The 16,956-nt window shown below is 38.5% G+C and overlaps 1 protein-coding gene across 1 annotated transcript in view; it reads right to left on the reverse strand.

Moving 5' to 3' along the window:
- The window catches only part of kcnk3a (potassium channel, subfamily K, member 3a), a 34,263-nt gene extending 17,791 nt beyond the window's left edge, over positions 1-16,472 (reverse strand). The window contains exon 1 of the mRNA XM_051409621.1: positions 16,067-16,472. Within this exon, the coding sequence (XP_051265581.1) occupies positions 16,067-16,349 (283 nt within the window). The 5' untranslated portion in view covers positions 16,350-16,472. The remainder of the gene's footprint in view (positions 1-16,066) is intronic.
- Between the last annotated feature and the right edge of the window lie 484 nt (positions 16,473-16,956).

The raw sequence follows: 16,956 nt of genomic DNA on the forward strand, positions 1-16,956 counted from the left end.
ATGAGTGTTCATTCCTGAAGTGACCTTGAAGCCGCTATTTGTTCTGCCTTTCAGCCCATAATGTTACATGCAAACATAATCCGACAAGTTCCTAATTACACTACGTAGTGTGTTACAGCATAACTTTGTCCAAACTATTACTGAATGACCATCCAGTTTTAACTGTGTGTCGGGTCTCCTTGTCACCTTGGTGAGGTAACCACTGCCTCGGGCTGCCCATATGGCGGGAGCAGACAGACAGGGAGCAGTGCATCAGCTCCACCTCCGCTCAATCTGCAGATTCACCTTACCAGACCTGGGTCGCACAGTACCTGCAAATCCATCCGTAGCATTTGTTTTAACCTACTTGTAAAACTGGGTGGATGAGCTTTATTATATCATCGTGATTTAATCAATTTTAGGATTACCACATGTACCAAGCAGGTCATTTAATTCAAAAAGTATTGTTGTGAATCTTGTATATACAGTAGTGTCAGAAATGTGGGTGTAATTGGCTTCTTCTGTTTTAAAGGATGTCTTAACTTTCTGTTATTCAGTGATATTTTTTATGTGGCAAACTCAGACAATTTGAGACAGAGACCTAAAGCATTATAATAAGGACACAGAACTGTCACATATTCCAGTATCATACTCATTAGGAGCCCAAACAGCCAGACTGTCCCACTGTTTCACCAGATGATGACAAAAGACAGTGTTCAAACTCGTCTTGTGGCACACACCAGTTATTATTTGCAGTTTCTATAAGGCAAAACCCTTGTAGATGAGTTTGTGTAGGGACATATGTACATGAAGCCTACAGTGAGTTATATTACACCATGAACTCGCATCTTGTCATTAGCTTTTTGGGTGGGTGACACAGAGCACAGTAACCAAAGTCCATAAATATCTCTAGCCATTACTTTTAAATGTTGCAATGATAGCTGGTAGGTTTACTGGCAAGCCAGTGTAAATGTCTTTTTGTTCCAGCACCAAAGAAGGAGTTCAAAAGCTCTCTGCTTTGTATTTGGATCACTCCAAAGTGGGAGGCGCTGCCTCATTAGTGTAGTGTAGTAAAAACAAATACATAGGATTACTCAGAGGCTTTATCAAGCAAATTTGACCAAAATTGGACAGAGGAAAAAGTATCCTGTTACTCTTGAGCAATTTTTTTTACAGTAAAAATCCCTTCATCTCTTTATCAATCTGCAGTTTACAGGGACAGACATAGTGAACCAATGCTGGGCAGGAATGAGTGGACTTTATATACCCAGTGAGGACATTCTTTACTTTCCTGATGGGAATAAAAATAATCAGCATTCCCAGAATCACAAATAAGAATGGTTCCTCATTGTTATGATTTATTGCCTTTTATGAAATGCTTGTGTTGCTGCAACCCTATTACCAGACAATAACGTGGATATTGGACAATTCTGAAAAACTCTGGATTACATTCAACAACAACGTTTTTTTAAATCCTTGTTTTATGAGATCTGGCAACTCTGACATGGTTCGGGTTAGGGAAGATTGTGGTTATGGCAAATTAACTATTGTTAAGGTAAGTATAGACAACTATAACACTTGAGTTTAGAGAAATATTGTGGATATGGTCAATAAAAAGGCAAACGTTAATTCCAAATGTGTGATACAACATGAACTTTAGTCTACTGCACGAAACCTGCACTACACGCCCGTTCACCACGGGCGCCTACACGCCGTTATAGTCGGGTTATATTAGAAAAGATCTAGTTTATATGACGTGTTGTTCAACTACACAGGAAGGCAGGGAGAAAAGCTTGCTGTCATTTAGGAAGACACAATAATAGTTTCAATTTGCACACTAAGAAATACTTTAAAGGCAAACCTTGCAGTTCTACTGTTTATAAAAACATAAATGTTGCAACAAAAGATAAAATGGTCTCCGCCATGATAATTTGAAAATGCTTTTATTTATAATATTACAAATCTCTGTGCAATGTTTTTGGTGTCAAATGTGTTAGTCTGTCACTCATCTGTGTGCTTCCTGGATCATATTTCATGCCTCTGTACCTGAAACAACACTCCCCCACCAACGTAGCCCATTTTAACGCACACTGACTTTCCGCTTTGTTACATCACACGGGGCACACTGTTTACTTCACTGCCACCAAATGTTGGCCTTGGATGTAATTTGTGAAGTCCAGAATCGTCCAATATCAACATAATTCTGAAAACTAAAAGCCTTTCTCTGTTGTGTATAAAAACAGGAGAAGGAACATGACAACCACCTCACTACTTGGTGATTACAGAAGAAAGCATGGCAGCCGGTGTCATTATTGGGATTATCAGCACAGCTGGAATGCTTGAAATGCATCTTTGACCAATCAGATTGCTTCAGTACCCATTGGTGTAAATTACCATGAACAATAAATACTCTGGCAGTGTTTTCCACCATCACACATCCAGCATGTGGATGGGGAGCAAACACATCACCGCTGACAGCTGTGATATTAGGATTATTCCAGAGAAAATAGGTTGGCAGCCTGTTGTTTTAGCCCAAGGTTGTCACAGGGTGATTTTTTTTTTTGCATGGATATTAAATGCGTACTCATAAGCTTGCGCTTCGATCACGGCCCTCGGGGGTAAACACGGCTCACCTATCACTGTTATTGTTATTATCATTAGGCCCAAGTGTGTGACAGTCCACTTCATCCAGGTTGGCTTGTTCAGAGATTAAGCAGATGCTGGAAACAAATTGGAAAACAAATTCCCCTGGGACACAGTATATATGCCAGGATAGCTACAGTCGCTTGGCGCTGTCGGACTGAATCATTCCAGTGCTCTGAACCAGTCGGAGTAGCGTAAAGCTAATACAACACGCGGGTTACCAAAGCATTCAACACAATCCCCCCTCACTGGAGCTGGAGAAGGTTGGAGCCGTCAGCAGCCACTGAGTTGTGAGAAAATCACTTCAGGTTGTTATGATAAGGACGGCAATGAGAGCGCTTCATTTTGTCTGTGAACCATAAACATACAGTGTTAGCTTCTCACCTCTCACCTCAGTGTTTAGACACTTTCCACACTGCTGAGGAGCCTACCATGCTTGATGTGGAAAGATTCTTTTCCCCCTTTTTTTTTGGCACATGTATGTACTGAGGCAGAAAGGCTACTGAGGCTCCACCATCTCTGGGCACTGGGGAGACAGCTCAGTGCTTTGGGCATATAATCAACAGTCAGCTGGCTGGTATAACCCCCCCCCCCCCCACACACACACACACACACACACACACTCCTGTCTGACAGAAATGTGTGTGAGAGCTGCGTTTCATGACATTGTGTGTTCCTCAGGGAGAGTTTCTCTGCTGTGTGTCGTGTGACTAGCTGTGTATCTGCTTTTTATAGCAGCAGAGGCTAGTTGTAATTTGTTTCTGTTTTTTTTTTTTTGTGCCCCGAGATGCAGCCTTCATAGAACTGCAATTTTAATTAAATTCCTAATTTGAAGCAGCTGACGATAATTTGTGTTTTTAAAAAAATAATATTTTACTTTAATTGGCTTTAATTGTCTTTGGTACACTGAGCTGTTTGCATGTATTGTGTTGAGGGATTATATATAGCTTCTGTGGCTCTATAGAAAAGCTCTAATGCTTATCGAAGGGGGTAAAAAGAGTTCAGACAGTAAAGAATATACAAGGACCCACAGATACACACCACACTTACCCCAATGTACAAATAATGAGCTTCTCAGCACAAATTTCCCATCAGCCTTCTGATGCTTCTCGATTAAATAAATGCAGACAATTTGCGGCTAACATTGTGTCTCTTAAGCATCATTTAGGAAGATGTCTAGATGCTTTTATCAGCGCCTTCTCCCCACATTTCTGCATAATTTACTAAACACAATACATGTCCTTTCAGTCGGCTCATATGAAATGGCTTTCTATGCTCACATAGCCTACGAACAGCTGCAACAAATGCATTTCATTTCTGAGAGACTAAATCTCTGGGAAGACATATTGTTGAATGTCATGAGTGTGAGTTTGATTGGTGGCCCATAGGCACTGCTGCTAGATTTGACTGACACCACATCAGAACCTCAACCCGTCCAACTGTCGTAAAGGTTTTTATCTCCACGTCTACACTTTGGTATGATGATATTTTGTGATAATAGTAGTAGTCTTCACTTATATAAACAGATGTGACACTTTGGTGTGACTAGGCAATACTTTGACAGGGCTCAATAGTTTCAGGCTAGTCACAAAACAATATATATATATATATATATATATATATATATATATATATATATATATATATATATATATAATACATATATATAATATAAATAATATTTTAGAGTTTTAAGATGTTTTGTTTATAGTTCTCTGTTTGTCATTGCTGTTTTGTCCTGGCACTGGGTTATTTTCATTATGCTAACTCATGCTTTCTCACATCTCTCTCACCTCCTCGCTGGGAGGAGCTAAGACACTAGGAAGGGAAGCGAGCGAGGGAAGAGACACGTTTACATAATGAAAAGCACCCACTGTGTCGGATTTTTAATGTGTGTTCCTCTGCTAAACATGGCCTGTCTACACTAATCATGTGACTACTTACTTGTCCATACTGATCATGTGACTACATGGCATTAGTTAAAAGAAGCAGCCCAAGGGCAACCATTTTGTAAGAGCCTTCTTGGGTGCCTCAGATTTCATCAACAATAATAATTTCAGGCTAGTTTTGTTTAAGTGAGATGCAATTCATTCTCAAAGGTTATCAGTTGTCAGTCATTGTCTGTTAAATGCACTAGTTCCCTGTTTATCTCTGTGATATTTAAGCCTTTTTCAGACATAGAATACATGATTTTTTCATTCAGACATACTGTAGGTGTCGTTTACGTTAATGTTCCTTACAGCTTCCATTAGACATGACAGCACATTTTTGAAAAGATCTGCATCCTTGTTCCATATTTAATATGAGTAAGAAATGTTATGATAAGGAGGAAGAAGTTTTTTGTTCTTTCACTGGCTGTATCAGTAATAGATTTTTACATTTGTTTTGCCGTTGAAGCCTTAATGATGATTGTGAGCTCCCCACTGCTCCTCGCAGTGAATCAACTTAGAATTTTTTTATCACTTTCATTCATTAATTTATTAGAGGGCAAGCTCAGCTGCCTGTTATACAATATCCATCAGAGCACAAGCATTGAATGCTGAGATGTTATTACTGTGGTTGTAAGAGGTTTTTTTCTTTTGCCCTGGTCGCATTGCGAAGGGAAAACATATTTTACTGATCTGATTTGAGAAAAAATCTTCTCCAAAACCTCAAATTGGCTCTTTCACAATGTTTCCGAGTTTCTGATAACTGTTCTTATTTTCTTTTTGCGAGTTGAAGATTGAGATAATATATCTATTATAGTGTTTTTTACATACAGTATAATAATTTTAGAAGGCACTCTCATTACAAGACACACACTTGATCTCTCTTGTTCTGCAGCCTTTACGCCAGACATACACATAAAAGTGAAGAGGTTGTTTATTCAGACATGAGACTGATGGCAATCAGATTAATGTCCAAACGGGGTTTATTATAAGAGAGCAGCCAATCAATAAGAATGAAGCCAAACATTAATTGGTGAAAACCACCCAAATGGCACAAAGAGTAGCCCAGATTATCAAAAACTGCCCAAAAACATTTTTACATGCCAAATCAAATAAAAAGTGTCCAATCTGGCAACACTGCCTGTAGAAAAGGTTTATATAAACTTTCCCTTTCTCTCTGCAGCGTACTCCTCTGCGAAAGCAAAGAGCCACAGTAGCCGCAGCTTTATAACCAGCATTGTTCCACATACCAGCAGAACTATCTGCACAGTTTCCAATACCTTTCCTTTTCAGGTCAAGAGAGGAGCAACACAGTGACACAGCCTTATTCAAGAGACAGCCCCATGACATTCTCAGTCCCATCTGCACAGAGGAGCACATTACACATTACTCATTTTCTGTGTCTCAGTCAGTCAGTGCACGCTGAGGATCTTTGTTACTGATCAGAGAAAAAGGTTTTGATGACAGTTTAAACTAAGATAACTATTTTTTAAATAATATATAATAGATCATACATCCCAGCATGCAGTATAAGTCTGGAGATATTTTATATTTGTCCATCAATGACTTGATCCTACCATCAGCACTGTATGTGTCGTCAAAGCCTGATATATGCTATACTGTTGCATACAGCTCCGTTATTGTCCAAACACCAATATGAAATATGATTCTGCTTTGTTCTTTCAATATCTATAAACATGTGCACTGTAGTTTATTTGGAGTTAATCCCACAAACACCATACTGCTGCTGTAAATACTCACAGGAGCACCAAATGTGTGTTAATCCACTGCTAAAAATAGTCCACAACAAAGTGCTATTTAACTCCAGTTTTAGTATTGTTTGCTAAAAACTACAGACATCCCAGCTGTTTTACAAAACTGTTTAGATTTGTCAGAAAATTCAACTATATATTTGTGACTCATTTTTAAATATTTACGTCTTCAGTATGAACCAAATGTGCTAGCAGACAAGGTAGGCAAGTCAGAAAGTACTAAGAGACGGACCAACACTTTGTTAGTTTCACGCTTGACACCAAGAGAAATGTAGAATAACACCAGAAATATCCTGATGTAATTGTACAAATTCTTTCTCATGTAAACTGAGCCAGTATATTTCCTTTATGCTGTTAGAGTGTTGATGGAGTTGTAACACATATTTAGGGTCTGGAGTGCCAGGGCACATCTCAGTTAATCTCAAATTTCCACTGGAAGGATTAGGACATTAATCGAGCGGCTGTGTCCAGCAGTCACTAAAAGCTCTGGGTTGTAAAAAGCCACATAATTCAATATTCCAGGACGTGAGATTATAGCATTCTTCAATTCTGAGAAAAAACAGAGGAAAGAGTTCTCATTTCTAATCAAATAAACCTCACACGAGTCAGTTTGCCACAGTGTAGCTGAGACTTTACATGTCCTGCAGTGTCTATTTATACTCTGGACGAGAATCAGTAGGAAACTTCAAGTGAAAGAGATTCAGATCACACTACTGTGTACTATTTTATTTGGTTAAACTCCAGGCAGCCCCCGCTGGATTATGAAGTCTAATAAATACAAAGTCATGTTTTGTTTAGTGAGTCAGGCCAGCACTCAACTTTCCATTGAGCAAGCGGAGCATAAAGCAGACGTACAATAGGTAAACATTCGCTGGTCATGTGAACGGAGCAGCAGCAGCAATGAGAGTCACTTCTATCAACTTTCTCAGACATTAGTCCTTCAGATCCAGAACAGCAACAAGCTCTCTCAGCCAATAATAGCTGTGGATGTCTTTTCTTGTACCTACAACTCAGTGCAATTTGGGACCAGTGATGCTAAAGATTTCAGCATTATTGTTAAAATGCTTTTAATTAAAGAGACTGGATGTTGCAAGTGTTGGAAATTGCATGCAAAGTCATTAAACACATTGTTTGCTTTGAGTCTAATTATTTATACAACTGTTGAGTTATGGTGTGTTTAACTTTCCCCGGTGGCTCTGTAATATTTACCCTATTTAATAAATACAATAATTATGATGACAAAACAAACAGCCAACTATTAAAATCCATTTTCTTGGAGCGCTGCTGTCATCATTAAAGTCTGTTGCTCATTCATGTCCACTTAATAAACACAGAAACTTTAGTGAACTTCCAACAAACTAATCAACAAAGTTACCATACGAATGGAGGAGCAATAATTTATTTTATAATTACACTCTCTATAATGTCATGTGAACAGATAAGAGCTTCTCCTCTAATTAATATCTTTTTTTGTCAATGTGTGAGTAAACTGATGTCTAGAGCACCTTCAAAACCAGAGTTAAAAGCTGCTTCACAGGTGCACACGTCATATAAAATGCCATGTATATAACACAAATTTCAGCAAATGGTCAAACATATAGATAGATAAAACAAAATAAGAAGACTGCAAACCATTAGAGCATAAGAAGCCTGTACAGGTGGGTTTTTGTTACAGGTGTAAAGAAGTAAAATTGCACCTAATTTCTGGGACTTTGGCCAGTTGGTAACTTTAACCAATACATGATGAGAGGACAGACATCAAATTTATCTCTGTGCCACTTCAGCTTATACAGTGGAGCCTTGAGTAATCACAGACAATTAGCAGTGTCCACAGTGTGAAGATGATGCATTAGTTATCTAAATCATCAATGGTTTCTGGCCTCCTGAGAGCAAAACATCCGTCTTCATGATATGTCCATTAAATCAATAGAACAACATTTACCACATCAAAACAGAGTCAGCAGGAGACATCTTTATGTTTATGTCTAATTAAACTGTCTAAACCTCTCAATCTTTGAAACTGTTAGTCTCACTTCCTCACTTTTTGCCTTCTATTAAATATCATATTGTATATAGTGTTAACATGCAAAAGGGATCATCCATTGGAGACACAGAATGTATCGATCAACTTGACCAAAGGGCCAAACAGAAAAAGTTACGGAATAATCACAAGGTGTCACAAGATGATAAACAAGTAAGGGAAGAAGAACAATATTTTTAGGAAATGTATTTTTCTTGGGTTTTTTGTAGTATAGCTTTCTACAAGTTAGCAAATTAAACAACAAGATACATTGTTTGTCCTTGGGCTCTTTAACAAAGACACCTCCGTCAACAGGACTTCTTCCTTTGTTCCTGTCATATTTATTACGGCCACTAGAGGGCTTCAATTGTCACTTGAACGTAAACAACGTTCTGATGCTGTTGTTCCTCTTTGGTAAACAGTTTTACTTCAACAAAATAATCGCTCTTTTCTTTCTTGAAGTGCTAATAACATCTCTTGGGGGAAAAAAAACTTTACGTCACCTTTAATGAGGGTCACAAGTCAAAACGGTTGGGAACAACTGTCCTAAACAGTGGATTAGCGGACTTATCAACAAAACTAGACCTCTTAACCTTTATGATCTCTTATGTATGTGCATGTTGTGTGCGGTGACATTTACTGTCACTTTAGTACATTTATCCAGGCCTACCAGCATGTCAACTTGCTCTGAGCTTTTTTAAAATAACTCCTGCAAAACCACAGAACAACCTGCAGTGCAGAGATGCATTTATGTGCTGATATTTCTCTTTCAACTTTTTTGTGGACACCTCGCTCCCTGACCTCTTCTCCTCCCACAACCAGTGTGTCTTATTCAGCTGCACACTTATATCTGTCTTTGTTTTGAAGTCAGTGATCTTCTAGTGAAATAGAGCTGGGCATCAAAAACAAAGAGAGCTTAGTCATCCTTTTAGCTCTTCAAGGTTTTCAGTGACAACCCTGCAGCAGCACTGATTTAAAGACATGTATGTATATTTCATGCACAGTTTGTCCTGTGGCCTTTGGGAGCTTAAATGCTGTTTAAAGTCTGTTGTATAATTAAAAAAAATACAATGGCATCAATTACAAACAAAAATTTCTGCAAACAGCTCTATGTCACATTACATCTCAGTGTGTCTGCATGAGGAGTGCGGAGGGCGTCCTCTCTGCAATGCACGACACTGGGTTATGCAAGGTAATTTGCTTTGTTTTGGGGTCCTTTTATGCAAGCACCAGGGAGAGTTACAGTCACCTTATCTCCCAAATCATTTAAAACCAACACAGCAGCAGCTCCGCACCCAGGCTGGGATCAATTCACCCCCAATTCAATTAAACAGTAAACCGAAACCGCTCTGGTTGATTATAAACCATTCATTCTCAAATGATTCATTACACATGGGCTACATGAAGCATTCTCACATCTGTTTTTTTAGTTTCTGAGCAATTTTAAACACTGAGTTTTGAGAAGTGTCACTGTGAGAAAGAAAGTTTCATGAAAGAAAAAACAATCAAAAGCCTTCACAGTATTTCTTGGCTAGTTCAAATGAACATAACAATCTCAACGACAAGCCAAGCTCTGGTCCTCGTCATGGAGCACCACAACAAACTGCACAGGGAACTTAAGAAAACAAGACAAAGTCATGCTAGCTAGGCTTGTAATGAGATTTTCACGGTACGATAATGGTCTCAGAATATATATATATATATATATATATATATATATATATATATAGACACAGAGAGAGAGAGAAATATCCCAGTGTCACATGTATGGTATTACATAATAATTATTATTAAAACAGAGGGCTTTTCTCTTTGGTTGAACAAACAATTTATTATAATTTCACAAAATATTCAATACATGAGCTTTAAGTGAGAAGGCATGTCCTATATTTTTACACTAATACAGTAGAATTCGATGCTGTAAATAAACAATTGCAAACAGTATGAAAACCATCAATGGTATCAGTATTACCGCTGCAGCCCTGATGCCGGCTGCACTTTGTGCTAAATGGTAACACTAGCACGGCAACAGGCTCACACTGACAATGATAATGTGCTGATGTTTATCATGTACAATCTTGTTTACCATCTTAGTTTAGCATTAGCATATAATATTTTCCAATTAGAACTAAATCTAAAGTGCATTTGATAAGATAATTGGTATGTTTTTCAGGCAGGAGTGGACAAATTAAAATGTTGACCTGATGGCGGCACCACATGAAAAGTTAAAAGATCACCAAAGTTATTGAAACTCCTTCTTAGGGGTCTTTCATGGAAATTGATGTCATTGAGACATTGCACTCTGAACCATAACTGTGAACCTCATGGTGGCGCTAGAGGAAAAATTACAAGTCAAAGTCATGAGGATACATCTTATGGGAACAATGAATATCTGTAGAAGGAGTACAGGATGATAAAAAATGTCTGAGATGGCCCATTCGTCCTATATCACTAAGAAATGAACGCTGCAGATGAATCCATTAAAAGTCGTCTCACTGCTGACAGGTGACTCTCTCACAGCTGTATTTTTATTTGTACTGTCACCTTTTTTTTTTATCTTTTCAATGCCGACACTCTCCCACCTCTCCTGTGAGAAGTGCTGAAGTATCCATCTTCCTCTGTCTGTCTGATGATGATAGGTGCCCATGTGCAATAGCTGGTGAGAGTTATATTCTTTGCGCACTCAACCACTTACTGCACTAACCTCTTAAGCTGACTGAATAATAATGATGATACTAATGTAAGTAATTACCATTAATAATTCAGGATGTGCCCTCTAATTATGCAACTGCTGGAAATGGATTCACGCCTGGTGCCAAACCAAAGTCTATGTCAGCGCTGAAAATAGAAAAATGATTCGATATTTTATTCATTGTTAGTCCACATATAGAAAAATTAGATTCACTGACCCAGAGAGGATTTACTGAACACGCCTGCTCTTTTTCAGCGACAGCCTGCTTCACATTCACACACTAATGTGCTTCCACACTCGGTAGCTTCCCAGTACATCAACAACTGATGTACTGGTGGTGACAGAGTAACTAAACCGAGAGCTGGAAGGGCTTCAGTTCTCTGATCCAAGCCACTTTTAATGTGATGGAAGAGCGTTGCCTGCAACCAGCAGATTTCCCTCACCAGTCCAAGGCTTTAACACTCACTGGATGCTATCTTTTGGGATTATAGCGTCTCATACAGATTGCATGCCCTGAATGCATTTCTATTCACTTCCTTTCCCTACAACAGATTCCATAATCTGTTCATAGACGACAGACGATGAGCGAAACGATGAGCGAAACGCTGAGCTCATGTCTACCGAATCAACAAGAGGCAAACAGCCAAATGATCTTTGAACAAAAACTATTTAACAAGAGGTGATTCACAATAATAAAAATCCAAGCAAAGCAGGTGATTTTGAAGGAATGTTTTTCTAACTACAACCATATGGCGACTTAAAACAGTCCTTATTCTTCTTTTGTTTATGAGCCTAACAGGAAGATTAATGACTTCAGAGATTAGATATTAGACAAAAGGTCCAAGTCAAAATGTATTAATTCTCCACAACTTTTACAAAACTATTTGCTGAAAAGGCAAAAAAAAAAGAACATTCCAGTTAGTGGTTAAAGGGTCAGTTCACTCAAATTACACAAAAACAACAACAAACTGCCTCTCTTCTGGTGAGGTTTGTTTTTTGGGATATGTGACTGAGATTAGGTTAAAAAAAAATGCAATGTGTCATTCCAGAAACAGCGTCCTCATTAATCTGGACAGAACACAATTCTTTTTAAGGGCTATTATGTTTTCGTAGAAAGTACAATCTTTTTTTGCAGCGTGGTCTGGGATTATTACAAGTTCTCATTGCTGTGAGCGCCACAAATGAAATTCAACCCACCTCCACTGCGTTGGGGTGAAAGAAGAAATGTTAAAACCTGGCCAAATAAAATCCAAACTTTATTTTGTTACTAAATATGGTTTGTGTGAGCCGATCCTTCAATATAGCTTCTATAAACACACCGTGATATCATATTGCATGTCACACAGAGGCTACTGTATGTCAGCGTGTGTTTAAAAAGCCAATTGTCCGAGAAGAACAACACATAACCGCTTCACATGTTGTCACACAGCACATCAGATAACACACAGAGGACATGAGCCGTGTCTCATTTTGTACGACAGTGTTTTTCGTGTTGTGTGTTTTTCTTGTTGTGTGTTTGACCTCTACGTGGTCTGCATGACTTTGAACTGCAGCACGAGCAGTGAGTGCTGCGGTCATACACACTGACGTTGCAGTGACATGATGTGCACCCCTGGAGGTGGTTCACAACAGTGCAGAGGAGCTCCCTCAAACTCCCACCATCTTGAGAGCGCTTTCTCGCTCAAAGCTCATATATTTCTCCCCACGTGATGTTTCTCACAACGTTTCAACCCTTTGCCCCCGCAGTTGGGGAGTAAATGGACACCCTGCCCTCTGCCTCCCCTTTCCTCTGTGGAAAGTGATGACTGATTGCTGATTGTAGCTTCTCCTCCCTTCTTCACTTATGTTTAATTATTAGTAGAGCATGCCGGGGCCAGATTTTATCATGTGTTCAGTGTTTTTCACCGTTGGTTGTGCCGTGTAGAAATGTGAATTGAAGTGTATATTTATTCATAGCTTTTCAGGACGTTATTTGCCCTCATAGAATCGACAGGCGACAATATGAATTTCAAAATAGTCGCCTTCAGACTGACTCATTGCCTCTTCTGCTCTTTTTGTCAGCTTGATTTTTCATGCAGAGAACACTGTTTTCACATAGAACCCTGGTCCTTGGGGGTGTCCTGTGTTGGATCTGAGTGTCCTGAGTCCTCATTTCTAAAATGACTTTAATTATAATTTCAAAGAATACGACAGGAAATAAGAGGTCTATTTTTATGCATTCAGTTGGTGACAGAAATAGTTTTAGCCTCTCTTTTATCATCAGAAGAAAAGTAATATACCACAGCTTTACCTCAGATTTAGCTTAATATGATAAATTAGATGTTTCACCCTCGTATTGTGGTTCAGAATTTGGGCTTAACTGTAAGTCATGGCTGCATGATATCGTGTTTACAGTACAGTATCTAGAGTGTTAATGTTGTGTGCCAGGAGGCCAATGGAACAGCAAGGGTCTGGTGTTGTCATTAATACTTAATGGCAGGCTGGAACGCCAATAACTGTGTTTGTAGCAGCCTCTGGGCTCACAATTACAGAATGCGGTTACAGACACCCGGGGTTGGGTTGGTGTGCAATTAGTTGCCTGCATCTGATAGGGTTACAAGTCACAGGTCACCACTGACAACTGTCCCGGTCACTAAATACCGGAGGAAGATTCAGATAGGAGATGGTGATAAGGACGGCTAGTAAATAGATGAAAAGAAGACGTTGTAGAGAGACTGTGTGACAAATAACACAATATCTCTCTTACAAATGAGAAGTTGAATTTAAAAGCAATTGGACACCCAATGTCTCTATTCAACACACTCAAATGTTTTGCCACTACATCCTTATAGGGTCTGGTAACTTATGGTTCAGGTTAAGTTAGCCAGTGCTAGCAAACTTTAGGTAGATGCTGGATAACTGTCATTAAGTTTGTGCTTCTGTTACACTGTTATTGTACATCACAGCTTAACATGGTGTCTTTAAAGCAGCTGATCTAAGAAAAATGAAGGTGAATTCAATATGCCAATGTCCTGTAATTACCACTTGTGGCCACAACACGGTCTTAAAAGTACAATATGTTATATTTTTGCATAAAAATGTCTAAAAACGCCAGACCTATGTTATAAATTTTTGTTGAGTTTTGAACTTAAGCTACATTGTCTTAAACGTTTCCAACGATGTTCAAACCCAGAGAAATACGTAATTTTATCAAAGGACACGGAGAGTGAGGGAGGAAGTTGTCGAACTTGAATAAAACTTTAATACATTACCTCGTCTGTGAGCATGATTTCTGCCTGAGCCATGTCGGATAGATTTTCACCAGTTTGTTTAACAATGATCTCAAGTCATTTAAAATTATGTCTTTTGTTATTGTTTTGATGTGAGAGACCCCTAGAGGCAGACATACTATGTGTTTAAAAGTGACCAATTATAAGAGGTAAACAATGCATCCTTTATTTGTTTTAGTTTAATTTTCTAATATTTATAATGTCTGTGTTGTGAGCTAGGCCTTAAAGCAGAGTGTTATGCAAAGAGCTGAGCAACGAGGCTAATGTTGAAGGCTGTGTAATAAAGTGAGTAAAGAGCTGGGAGCAGTGTACTGTTGTAGGGCATTTTGGAGCAGGAATAATGAGTAAGAGCACAAGAGAGAAGAGGAAAATGAATGTCTCATAACTTAAGTTTCCTAATGACAACCTTTGGTTATGAGCAGCAGGATTTCATATACTGAGATAATCGTCCTTCACTTGGCTGCTGCAGATGCTCAAGTATAAAAGACTTGTTTTATACAGTTTTCTTTGTGTTCAGTTTAAAGAAAGGTGTCCTCTCTGTTTCTGTGTGAAACAACACATACAATGTTTATACTGCAGTAATGGGGTTTCAGGCTGCCAGCAACACCTCATGCGGATATGAAAAAGACTTGTGAAAGTGATGTTCAGCATTTAGATTATATAAGCTTAACCCATTTATGGTATATTTAACCTTTACTGCCGCTATAATGTATGTAAATAAAGAAGATATTGTAAGACTTAATGGGATATTTTTTTATAGTATGAGGACCATATTCTTAAATTATTGTTGAAGGGGATTCAGTGCCCACCTGTTGGATTTAACACTATATTATAAATGTATAAATAATGATTATATGTTTTTTCCTCCATCTGTTGTATCATTATAATACATCATATTGTGTTATGTACCTATAAGAATGTTTTCTATGTCCTCAGCAACTGAATACATTTACTACTTATACTAAGTATTCCCATTTCATGCTACTTTATATTTATTTTATATTTGTTTTATTTATATTTTATATACTCTTTTTTATTCCCTTTATACCTTTAATTGACAGCTTAAGTTACTACTTTCTCTGCAGATTCAGATTTTACACACCAAACAAATCTTAAAATAAGATCTACTGTTATAATTTACCTAGTATATTAAAAAGTGGACTGCAAATGGAACAACAATAAACCTCTGCAGTAAAATACACATGATTGCATCACAAAAAAAATAATAATATGTAATAATAAAACCTTTTGCATTATGAGTACTTTTATTATTAATACATTTAGTACATTTTGCTAATTATATTTTGATTAAAATATTTATATAATAATACCTTTAGCTACATTTTTAATGCAGACCTTTAACTTTTAATGGAGTACTAAGTGTAGCATTCCTACTTTTACTCAAGTAAATATTTATATTAAGTATCTATCTGAATTCTTCCTTCACCTCTGTATATTCTTAATAGTTATAGTCACTTTTCACCTTGTTGTACTTAATACTGAGTTTATGAATATGCTCAACCTCTGGTTATTACTCAAATAATAATATAATGTTCTTTCATTTTAAGCCTAATTATTTTGAGGTATCTGCTGCAATATTCCCTTTAGGATTTGGAGTCTACACTTCATTTAATAAAGATTAACAGTGAAGGATCTCCCCTCAGGTTAAACAGAAAATGATTGAAACCCCAATATATAAACTTTTCTTCCCCCTCAGTAAAATAAGAGTCAAAGTTGATGATCTCTCAGTGATGCTCTCTTACCTATGGTCGTGATCACAGTGATGGCGAAGTAAAACGAGCCGGCGAATGTCCACTGCATCCCGGCTTTGTGCGGCTTCAGCTGCAGCACCACCTTCTCCAGCTCGTCAAAGTCCTCCGTGGACAAGTTGAACGTCTTGAGCAGCTCCGCTTTCCTCAGATCCAGCTCCCTCCTCTGGGTCGTCTCCTTCTGGGATTCCAGCGCGTCGAAGATCGCGGCGCCGACTATCAGGTAGGTGAAGGTGCAGATGATGAGGGCGAGGGTCCTCACGTTTTGCCTCTTCATGGTGGTGTGTCAGGGGGACGGGCGGAGTGTCAGCGCGGGTCTGGAGGACGGGGAGCTCGGCTGGCTCATGGCTGTGCTGCTCTGACGGAGCAGAGAAGCTCTCTGATTACTTTATGAGCAGAGGAGCTGTTCATTCAGCACCACACCTCCCTAACCCCCCCACCCTCACCCTCCCTCCCACCACAGGAATCCTCCCCCTACGTCCATCCATCCGCCCCCCTATCTCTCTCCCTTCTCCCTCCCATCTCAAGACAAAAATTTGTGTGTATCCTAGTTTAACCCTCAATGCAAATTACTGAGGGCTCTCTTTATTTTTTGCATGTGTCATATTTCTGTATTTACATCTTTTAATAGAAGATATATTATGTAACATTTCCACATTAAAGTGTCTATGAACACTGGATCTATGTTGTGCATTTTGTAGAGTTGTGTTCTTTCATTATCCCAAATGTTTCCGACAAAGTTCAAACCCAAAGAAATCTATATTTTTATTCAGGCTTCACCAGTCGCCTGTCAATGGCGTCATATCCTCTCTGTGTGTTTACAGCACTGTTGTTTTTTTATCCAGTTTTACGATACACTTTTTAGATCCTGGTCAGTGTTAACT

This window comes from Dicentrarchus labrax, unplaced genomic scaffold, assembly GCF_905237075.1.
Source record: "Dicentrarchus labrax unplaced genomic scaffold, dlabrax2021, whole genome shotgun sequence".
Lineage (NCBI taxonomy): Eukaryota > Metazoa > Chordata > Actinopteri > Moronidae > Dicentrarchus > Dicentrarchus labrax.